Source organism: Coffea arabica, chromosome 2c (assembly GCF_036785885.1).
Source record: "Coffea arabica cultivar ET-39 chromosome 2c, Coffea Arabica ET-39 HiFi, whole genome shotgun sequence".
NCBI classification, from domain to species: Eukaryota; Viridiplantae; Streptophyta; class Magnoliopsida; order Gentianales; family Rubiaceae; genus Coffea; species Coffea arabica.
The window spans coordinates 3,847,361-3,858,513 of record NC_092312.1 but is presented as its reverse complement, the minus strand read 5'-3'; the positions used below and the strand labels follow the sequence as shown (position 1 = coordinate 3,858,513).

Sequence of the window (11,153 nt, the reverse complement as noted above, 5' to 3'; positions counted from 1 at the left end):
TTCATATTAAATGGGTCAACTCATTGTTGATCTGATTTGGACCTTGTTTACTTGGCAAGTTATTTGGGTTTGACTTAATTTTGATCCGAACATGTGAAGAGTAAATTTATATCCATTAATTTTATATCAAGTTTGGTTCGTGTTTTTGAGTTGTATCGAAAATTGCAACTGTTACTCCTACTCTCTTGTAAAGCTTGAAGTCTTCCATTGGATAAAAGAGAGAGAGAGAGAGAGAGAGAGAGAGAGAGAGAGAGAGAGAGAGAGAGAGAGAGAGAGAGAGAGAGAGGCAATTATCAACCAAATTCCCGATTGTTATAGCAATCAAACTCCGACAGCGACAGGAAATACAAGGAAGTGAAGATTGCTGAAAAATCGAAGATCTCTAGCTCCGTTTCCCCCACTGCCTGGTCGAGAGCTTGAGGAAGACATCATCGTACGGTTTCTTAATTATTCCCTCCACTGTTTACACAAAGAAAAATATAAAGTTCATTATAAGAATTTATTGATATTCCAAATGGTTAAAGGTTTTACCTTTTGAAACTTGCACTTAAAGGAGGCACGAGCCTGCAGATTTTCCTCCTCGATCTTAAGGAGGCACGAGAGCTTGAGCAATTCTTCGGTCAAAGAAGCTGGGTTGTTGCAAAATGCTGAAGAAGCTGATTGGCTTGAAGTTTTAATAAGTTGTCAAGGGCACAAGAGGTATATCAGCTCAAACTTTGAGTTAAAAAACCATTTTCCGAAGCAACTACGCTCCTTTTCAGTGCACGGTTGATAATCGCATTTCCTTCAACGATTTCCATCGAAAATGCACTTTCTTTCAAACCATGGAGTACCGATAGGTATGATTTGAACCACAAGGGATTTTTATGTGTAATAGCTATACCACAGGGGGCTTTTATGTTTTTAACTCTAAAAAAAAAATTTAAGGCTTGCAATTTCCTATTGGACAAAATAAATAAATAAATATCTATATCTAAAGTTTTTTAATCTCTAAAATTGTAGTATTTCTTTTTGGCTAGATTCAAACAGAACCTGTCATTAGTAAATCATTTTAGAAAGTAGCCTTTTCTTTCTTATGTTGTTCTTGATCACAAACATCCGAATTTAAACGGGTAGAATTAAGCAGAGTCGTTATGCTCCCTTTGTTTGATTTGCTCATTCTCTTGCTTCTTCTAGCAAAAATGGTATTAATGGTTCAAAAAAGAATTGCCTAAAAAAATTAATTCTCGGAATATATGAAGTATGGGTGCATGATGAAACCACAGCACTAAGTTCTGTTTCATGTCAAATAAATAGTTCATGCACATTAGCTGCGGAGTGTGGAGGCAGGATTCTAAATGTTTGAAGTATCGGGTCGGAACCGACATCGGATTGGAACCTGCGAAACACAGGAAACTCGGGCCCCCACATCAAAATACTAAAATACTATAGATCAATACTTGAATAGAGTTTGAGTAACCACTGAGCTGGCCACTACCTCTCCTGGTGGGGTGGGAGGTCAAGGATTCAACTCTTGCCTCCCACCAAATTGTCTGTCCCTCATGGACAACTCGATTGGTTTAAGCAAGCCTCCTTAGGAGTTGATGTCCAGTGTCCGCAAGGATCCGAGTCCTGTGGTTATCGTATTTGGGGGAATGGGGCCTCTCCTTCCGGATCGAAGTGAGATTAGTCGGACCCCGTAAGAATTGATCCGGACACTCACTCCGTCAGAAAAAAAAAAAAAAAGAATAGAGTTTAAGCACTTAAGTTCAATTTAGAATATTCATTTTGGACTTACGAGATTAGAGCTCAAATAGTTGGACTTAACTACTGAGACTCTAATATACAAGCCATCTTTAGAATTCGATACCTAAACCACTACATAGGTAGAGTGTAAGCATTCAAATTTTACTTGGGATATTCATTTTAAACTAACCATGAAATGCTATAGTCTCATTCTTATGTAGAGGTTGAGCAGTCAAATCCAACTTAGAATACCCATTTTGAGTTAGTGAGAACGAACCGAATAAATTGAACTTGAATGCTCTACTTAAGCACTCAAATCCAAGTTGGAATACCCATTTTGAGTTAGTGAGAACGGAATTCATTCAGTTGGACTTGAATGCTGAGACACTGGTCACGTCATAGACTTACCGGGCCTAGGGCATGATATAATTCATTATCCAAGTTATTTATAAGTGCTAAAGTAGTCAGGTGGCATAATAAGGAGAAGTATGAAGTGTTAGAATTTTAACTAGTGAAAGTTAAATCAAAAGGGTATCAGAGACAATAGTCAATAGCATGTTGGCATGTAAATTGGTTGAAATTTTAGATGTATTTAAAAGTTGAAAAATCGTTCAAAACGTCTCTTACATTTTGCTAAATGAATGTTTTCATCCTTTACTTTTAAAATATTAATTTTACATCATTTATAAATACAAATTAGCAATATTTGGTCCTAACATAAGTTTCTCGATCATTTTTTTATTTGAAATCACTATATTATCTACGTGCAGTCATTTTTTATGTATAAAAAAATTCAGATCCCATTTTTTTTGTGACAAAAATAAATATAGATTGTGTCAAATCTTCTTTTTTTTTTAAGAAAAAAATGAATATGGCTCATGTAAGTTCCAACTTTTTTTAGAGAGAAAAATGAATATAGATCAACTCATTTGTTTAATTACGAATGAAATTTAACTTTTTTTTCTCCTAAAAAATGATTATGTGTGGCTTATGTGATGCATTCAGGGTTAAAAGTAATAAAAACCTAGGTTGAGATCAAAATTTACCAACTTGATTTTGTAAAGGATATAAAGTTGCCATTTTAAAAGTAAAGAATGGAAAATTTTATTTAGCCAAATGTGAGAAATGTTTTGAACAATCTTTTCATTTTAAAATGTAGGGATACATCATACATGCCATATAATAAACCACATATAAAATGAAAGTGAAGAAAAGTGATTTCTATCTGTTTTATTTGAAATTGGAATTTTGTTTTAAACGAGAAAGGGAACAGAAAAAAGAAAAGAAATAACTAAGTGTTAATTAATTGGACAAGATAATAAAAGATGAAAATTTTTTACCATCCTTTTGGGTACTATACCCATAATTATAATCTATTTGATTTTCTACATTTATTGCCATGCACATATGAATGCATGATGTGTGTGTTCATTATAAGAAGGGATATGATCATTTTAAATTTGATTAATTCTAATTTTTATTAATAAATGAATGCAATGTCAAGCATTCATATGCACGGCCAAAAATAAAGAAAAAATCTACTGGAGAAGAGTCAAGTCCTAGAAGGTATTGTAGAACTGATCTTTTAAATTATTTTATTAAATATGATTCTTTTCTCAAGACTTCCGCCCATGTTTGCACGTAAACTACTTTGCATTTATTTCCCTTCTCAAAATTCATCCCAAACAATAAAAGTCAAATTCCTCCGATTCCTCTTCTTTCCTTTCCCTCCCATTCCGTGAATCCAAACGGTGCCTGAGTTAAGCCAACATAATCTCTCACGGCGCGGTTGAGGCGGCAGCCCTTCAGCCCATGTCTCACGGCGGTGGCCGACACGACGTCGACAGCTCTAGGAAAAAGCTTGGCCTGGCTCCACACCCGCCGGCCCAGCTAGCTGCATAAATATCCATCCTAATACTTCATTGTCTAACAGTTTTTAAAATCTCCCTCCAACGTCGCTTTACTCCTGAACTCTTTCTACAAAATTCCAAATGCTAACAAAACTAAAACCACCCTTTTCCCCACGTCACATGATTCATAATTCCTTCAGTTTCAGCACCTCTACTAGTACGATTATTCAGCATTATGATCAATATCAGTATCCGAACCCCGTATCCCCTACTCAACAATATGCGTCTCTCCTCCAATCTCTAATTGCTCGACCGGCTATCGAGCCTGCAAAGCAACTCCACGCCCATTTCCACCTAATGGGCCTGGCTTACAACGTTAATCTGGCCACAAAACTAGTCAATTTGTACAGTGTTTGCGACAATTTGTCAAATGCCCATAATTTGTTCGATAGAATTCCTCGGGGAAATCTTTTCCTATGGAACGTTTTGATCCGCGGCTACGCTTGGAATGGCCCTTATGAAGTTGCCATTTCGTTGTATTATAAGTTGCAGAATCATGGGCTCGAACCCGATAACTTTACATTCCCCTTTGTGCTTAAAGCATGCTCTGCCCTCTCCGATATTAGAGTGGGGATGGATGTTCACGAGCACGCCATGAAAACAGGGTGGGAAAGGGATGTTTTTGTGGGTGCTGCTCTTATTGATATGTATGCAAAGTGTGGTTCTGTTGATAGATCGCGACAAGTGTTTGATAAGATTTTGAATAGGGATGTCGTGCTTTGGAATTCTATGCTGGCTGCTTACACGCAAAATGGGCATCCGGAGAAGTGTTTGTTGTTAAGTGGTGAAATGGCTTTTGCCGGTGTACGGCCTACAGTTGCTACTTTAGTGACTGCTATATCTGCGTCTGCTGATATTGCGGCTCTGCCTAAAGGGCGGGAGCTTCATGGGTATGGTTGGAGACAGGGTTTCGAATCACAAGATAAGGTGAAGACTGCTTTTGTGGATATGTATGCTAAATGTGGTTCAGTGGAAGTTGCAAGGGATTTGTTTGAACGACTTGTGGATAAGAGGGTTGTATCTTGGAACGCTATGATTACAGGCTATGCTATGCATGGTTATGCTAATGAGACACTTGATTTGTTTAACAGGATGGTGAGAGAAGCTCAGCCGGATCATATTACTTTTGTTGGGGTTCTATCAGCTTGCAACCATGGAGGAATGTTGGATCAGGGAAGAAGATTTTTTGATTTGATGACTAGAGATTATCAAATAGAACCTACTGTTCAACATTATACATGCATGGTTGATCTCCTTGGACATTGTAATCGGTTGAATGATGCATATTGTCTTATATTGCAGATGAAAGTGCAGCCAGATTCTGGTGTATGGGGTTCTTTGCTTAACTCGTGCAAGACACAGAAAAATTTGGAGTTGGCAGAGCTGGCATTAGAGAGGCTAATCGAGCTTGAACCTGATGACGCTGGCAACTACGTGATATTGTCAAACATGTATGCACAAGCCGGGAGGTGGGAAGGAGTTGCAAAGTTGAGAAAATTGATGACAGATAGAGGTTTGAAGAAAAGCGTGGCTTGCAGTTGGATTGAGGTGAAGAATAAAGTCCATGCATTTCTATCTGGAGACACATCTCATCCTTTGTCTGATGACATATATGCAGAGCTAGAGAGAATTGGAGGCTTGATGGCACAGGCTGGTTATGTTCCAAATATTTCACCCGTTTTCCATGATGTTGATGATGATGAAAAGAGAAAAATGATTTTTAGCCATAGCGAAAGGTTAGCAATTGCATTTGGACTCATTAGTACGTCACCTGGAACTAGGCTCTTAATATCCAAGAATCTTAGGGTGTGTGAGGACTGCCATGTTGCAATAAAGTTTATCTCAAAGATTACCCAGAGGGAGATCACCATTAGAGATGTCAATCGGTATCACCATTTCAAAGATGGTGTATGCTCTTGTGGTGATTTTTGGTAAATGGTAAATGCAGTCTGAACTCTGAAGCCGGGATGGTCGGTGTGAGTTCAGAAGACGAGTCACTTCATGGGAAACTCACAGATGCTCGAATCTTTGTTCGAGTGGAATTGGAGCCTCAAAGGAATGAGTTGGTCATTACCATACAGAAGGATGCCGGTAGTGTTTCTCTCGGCAAGAAATGATGTCAGAAGAAGAAGAAGAAAATTGCTGCAAAGTGATCGCTGTTCATGGCATATCATCAACGGCAGTAATCAGAAATCACCACTTGTTGATGAGATGCCATGAGCACGATCAGCTTGCAATAATTTGTCGGAAGTTGAAACTCTCGTCTCAGGAAAGTCTGTCCGGTCCGGAGATGATATATAGCATTTAACCAGTCGCCGTTTTCCCAAATGGTACCAACTTAAAAGCAAGACCCCGTATGGGCCGCCGGGGGGGGGGGGTTGGGTGGTGGTGGTGGTGTGTGTCTCTGTGTGTGGAGGGAGGGAGTGTGAGTGCTTGTTTACGTCAGCCCTCGTGGACCGTTCCAGTTCTAAGTCCAGGTATCCACTATCCTATGTCCGTAGTGGATCAAGTTGGACGCGGCACCCAATTAGGACTCGAAGTCCGAGGGGGATCCAAAGCCCTACACTATTCCTCCTCCTCCGGCTCCGTTATATTAGTACGTGTAAAAAAAGGAAAAAAAAAACCTCCGGTCTTAGTACTAGTGAAAGGGAGCAAATGGCCACATCTAAAGGATCTTCAATCCCGAGCTCCGGCAACTCACATGATCATCAAGATGATGATGCTTCTTTCAGAGTAAATGAGCTGCCCAGAGCTCGTTTCTGGGATGCCATGGATATTTGTCAATGGGAAGGCAGCTGGTTCGAGCCTGGTCTGGTGAAGCCCGCCGTGACTTTCCGGACAACCTTCCAAGCTCACCACGACGACGTTCTCCTTGCTTCACCACCCAAAACAGGTACCACCTGGCTCAAGGCCCTTTGTCTTTGCATCATGCAAAATCCCATTCCCATCGCTACCTCTGATAGTGGAGTCAATGCTGAAGCTGCTGCTGACGATGATGATGACATTTTGGCCAAAGACAATCCCCATTTCCACATACAAACTATTGAGAGTATGATTTATGCTACAAAACCCCATCCTGATCTTTACTCCACCCCTTCTCCCAGACTTTTTCACACTCATTTGCCTTACAAAGTCCTGCCAGATTCAACCAAGAATAGTCCCGGCTGCAAAATCGTGTACATCACCAGAAACCCGAAAGACACCCTAATTTCGCTATGGCATTTTTTCAACTCCATTTTCAGGCCAAATGGTCTAGAACCTTATCCTCTAGATAGAGCGGTGGACTGCTTTTGTAGTGGTGTGCATCAATATGGACCCTTTTTCGATCATGTTCTGGAGTACTGGCTGGAGAGTCAAAAGAGGCCCACCAAGATTTTGTTTCTCAAGTATGAAGAGCTGAAAAGAGAGCCCAAGGCAGAGGTGAAGAAGCTGGCTTCGTTTCTTGGAAGGCCCTTCGCTAGCGAAGAGGAGGTGGAGAAAGTGGTGTGGAGGTGTAGCTTGGAGAGGCTGAGGAACTTCGAGGTGAACAAGAATGGTTCCATCTTGTACGGAGTGCCTAACAGTTCCTACTTCAGACGGGGTGCGGTGGGAGATTGGAAGAATTACTTGACCCCAGAGCTGGAAGAGCAAATCAGCCGGACTGCTCGCTCCAAATTTGAGGGCTCTGGTCTCTGTCTTGAGGATGCTTGAAGCTGTGTACTACTACTACTACTTTGCTTATACTCCTATATCTTTCTCTTTGTTTTTTAAGATTTCTTTGTTTTTTTTTATAGGATGCTTGGTGAGAATTTCATTTCCTGATGACTGTTGCACTACTCCGAAATTTTTTCCTTTTTTCGTTTTGTTTCCCTCTGTAGTACTACCATTACTTGTGTTGTATTACTTGTGTTGTATTACTTGTGTTATGTTTATTTCAAAATCGATGGTATCTTATGGACTTGGTATCTTGTGGACTTGTGTCCGGGCATATCGTCCGATGTGAGCTGTATAAATGTTTATCTTATTAATTCTTTAGTCTACACTCTATGGCACATATTCCGTTTGCTATTTTAAGGAGTTTTCGTAGAAAAATATAATATAGCAATTACTCCCTCCGTCCCATTTTAATAGTCTTGATTTTTTTTCACACAGTTTAAGAAAAAGTAGTTAACTTTGTTGGAACAATCAATTTAGGTAACTATTTTTCTAAAATACTCTCACATTAATTAGAGTACAATTTTATGGGAACTTGAATTGATGGTAAAAAAAGAATCAACTCTCATTAAATGGGATAGATTTATAGCAACAACAACTTATATTGAATAAGGGTATTTTAGAAAAATTAAAATACAACTATATTCTTCAATTGGAAAGTGGTCTACAATTTGGGCAGACGAAAAAGAAAAACAGGACTATCAAAGTGGGATGAAATGAGTATCTGTTTACGAAAAATAAAAAAAAAATTCTACGAAAAATCACAATCCATACAAGGCTAATTTTTCTAAAAAAAAATTAAAAAAAAAGAGGTGGTGGGAGGATGATACAACGGTTATTATGCTTTGACGGTTCTTGACAAAGATCATCACCGTATTGGTTGCGCCAAAAACATCAATAATGTAAGGTGAATTAGGCTTCAGAAGTATCTTAGATTCATTGTTTTGCTCTACTCGTCTCTCTCTATGAGAGTTTTTTTCTCTCTATCTAGAGAGAGAAAATCCCTTTTTGTGGGTGCTCACACCTTTCATACCTTTCTTCGCAAAATTCAAATTCGGATCCACCAGCTTAGGCGCCAAGCAACAACCTACCATTAATGGAAACTTATCAGATTCATCCATGAAAGGAAACTTACCAGATTCATCCATTGGCTCTTGAATAAGCGCTGGAATCTCTAAGCGATAGAAGCCTTTTATACCTTTGTTTTTTTTTTGTTGTTCCTTTTTTTGCAATATGGGATAGCGATCCTATTAAGCTTTTTCTTTTGTCCTGAGTCTTGCTTTCGTTTGCTAGTTTTGATTCTTATTGTGCTTTTCTACTCTTTCTATCTTGTGTTAGGACCTGCTGGTTTCTGGATTTTGTTGGGGGCTTGGAAAAGGACTCTGTCTGGCTTCAATCAGCACTAGCCGAGAAGCCTCCTAACATTTACTCGGTGGAGTCCGTGGGAGGAGCGATGGAGAATATTGAAGAAGTTTTAAGGAAGTTTAAACTGTCTGAAGAAGAAAATGAAGGAGTTCGACTGGACGAGGAGGTGGTGGCTAAAGGTTTTCTGGAGTGTAAACAGAGTTTGATTGGTAAGATGTGGGGAGAGAAATTGGCTAATATTGGGGGGATTAAGAGTTTTGCTAATAACATGTGGTCTCAGGTGAAGCATCCAAAGGTTGTTGAGATTGGCCGAAACCTGTTCCAATTCATTTTTGACAAGGATAAGGACGTAGAGATGGTGCTGAGTAGTAGCCCATGGATATATGATGGCCAACCTTTAATATTGTTGCGATGGGAGGCTGGTCTAGAGGAGAATGAGAAAGCTCTAAGTAGAACTTTCATTTGGGTTCAGATTTGGAACTTACCATTGCATTGGGTTACGAAGGAAGTTGGCAGGAAGATAGGGAGTATGTTTTCAAGTGTGGAAGAGATGATTATTCTGCAGAATGGAGGGAAGAAAGGCAAGCATATGAAAATTTTGGTGGAAATGGATTTGTCTATTCCACTTCCTAGGGGAACAATGGTTAATAGTAATAGTGGAAAGAAATGGATAGAATTTAAATACGAAAAATGTCCAGATTTCTGCTTTGGCTGTGGGTTGATTGGTCATAGTGAAAAGAATTGTAACAAGAAGGGAATGAACATGGAAGGGGAACCACCGTTTGGGAATTGGCTAAGAGCAAACTATCTTAGAAGTCCTACTAGAAGGAACAGAAGTGGAGATGAGTTTAGGAACAGGGATGATGTGAGGAGCCAATCTTAAGCTCATAAGGGTGGAGGGAGAAAGGGACAGAAGCTGCTACTAACATATACTGAAGAATTTCATAAGCAGGTGGACCCAAAATAGTCTGCTCTAGGGGAGTTGATGGAGAACATGACTGGGATTAGGGAGGAGGAGAAGAGGGTAATGGTAGAGAGGGGAGTTGAAGTGTGTGCAGAAGAAAGGGGGAGGGGGGGGACAGGAAAAGGGAGGGTTGAAGAGGTAAAGAATAGGGAACTGGGGAATGGACAGGTTGGTGGGAAAGGGGGAAGTCAACTGGTGCTGCAGTGAGGATAGGCTTAAGGGTTGCAAGGGATGCATCGGATGATTTGATGTGGATTGATGGTATAGACAGGGAGGGGAGTGAGGATAAGACTATCATAGAGGGTAAGGAAGGAAGGGAGGGAGAGATATTATGGGAGGAAGGGGAATGTATTGGGAGAAGGGGTACGCAGAAGAGCAAGAGTACTGGGAAGTATAGGGGTGGCAAGAGCTGGAGAAGGTTGGTGCTAGAGGTAAGTAGAAGGAAACCATTGAGGGAAACCGATGCTGAGTTTGATGAGAGTGAGAAGAGAAAGAGAAATGTGGAGGAGGGAGGGGGAAGTGGAAGATGTAATGAGTCCAACTGGTAAGGAAAATAGGAAGAGGATCAGAGTTGAGAGTGGGGTCTGTGAATTGATGGATCTTTCTGAGGGATTGGAGTCCTCCCTAAATGGGACTCCAATGTTAAAATGAAGGTTGTGGTATGAAACTGTCGAGGTGTGGAGAGCCCCTTGGCAGTTCCCAACTGAGGGAGGTCATTAGACTCCACTCTCCTTCTCTAGTATTTTTGTCAGAAACCAAGAAGAAAAAAACCTATTTGAATAAAGTGATACAGTGAACAAAATTTCACAAGGTCTTTGTTGTTGATCCTGTGGGTAAGGTAGGGAGGTTGGCGGTGCTATGGAAACAGGAATTAAGGGTTAAAAAGGTGCTGTTTACAAGTTTTACTATAGAGCTACAGATAGAAGATGATGAAACTAGAGCCAACTGGTGGTGTATTTGTGTTTATGTCAGCTCTTCTGCAGGTATTAGGAGAGAACAGTGGGAGGTAGTAACTAGAAGAAGTGTTTTGTGGGGTGAGTACTGGGTTGTAATGGGAGACTTCAATGACATTACATCTAATGATGAAAAGTGATGAGGTATTCAGAGAGATGAGATAAGGTTCCAAGACTTCACTTCTTTTACAAATAAGAATGAGTTAGTAGATATTGGATTTGAAGGAATTCCTTGGACCTGGTGTAATAATTGGGGGAATGGGGGAGAGGTGAAAGAAAGATTAGATAGAATTCTGGGTACTAGAAGCTGGATTGAGAGATTTGATAAGGCATATAGAAACTGAGACTTCTGACCATTGTATGCTGCTCTTGGACACAAGGCCTGGGGAGAGGAAATAAAAGAGAAGGTTCATGTTTGACAGGAGATGGCTATTGTAAGAGGATATAAGGGAGGTTGTTGGGAAAGCCTGGGGTAAGGAAGAACAGGGATCTAGATTGTATAAGGTAAAATGTAAGATTAAGAGAGTGAAAATGGATCTGTTA

The 11,153-nt window shown here is 40.0% G+C and overlaps 3 protein-coding genes and 1 long non-coding RNA gene across 4 annotated transcripts; 3 read left to right on the top strand and 1 right to left on the bottom strand.

Moving 5' to 3' along the window:
- Positions 1-290: 290 nt before the first annotated feature.
- LOC140035804 (uncharacterized) lies at positions 291-657 on the bottom strand. Its single transcript, XR_011839727.1, has 2 exons — positions 532-657; positions 291-459 (listed from the first exon to the last, which is right to left on the bottom strand). It is a non-coding gene; the product is annotated as an uncharacterized lncRNA (long non-coding RNA).
- Positions 658-3,249: 2,592 nt separating this feature from the next.
- On the top strand, positions 3,250-6,001 carry LOC113725211 (pentatricopeptide repeat-containing protein At4g21065). Its single transcript, XM_027248228.2, has one exon. It carries the CDS (start codon positions 3,717-3,719, stop codon positions 5,568-5,570), a length of 1,854 nt encoding a protein of 617 aa, XP_027104029.1. The 5' UTR covers positions 3,250-3,716; the 3' UTR covers positions 5,571-6,001.
- Positions 6,002-6,013: 12 nt separating this feature from the next.
- On the top strand, positions 6,014-7,579 carry LOC113725209 (cytosolic sulfotransferase 12). Its single transcript, XM_027248227.2, has one exon. The coding sequence runs from the start codon at positions 6,291-6,293 to the stop codon at positions 7,323-7,325; it is 1,035 nt and encodes a 344-aa protein (XP_027104028.1). The 5' UTR covers positions 6,014-6,290; the 3' UTR covers positions 7,326-7,579.
- LOC140023475 (uncharacterized) lies at positions 7,558-9,576 on the top strand. Its single transcript, XM_072073094.1, has 2 exons — positions 7,558-7,613; positions 8,667-9,576. Exons 1-2 carry the CDS (start codon positions 7,558-7,560, stop codon positions 9,574-9,576), a joined length of 966 nt encoding a protein of 321 aa, XP_071929195.1.
- The last annotated feature ends 1,577 nt before the right edge of the window (positions 9,577-11,153 follow it).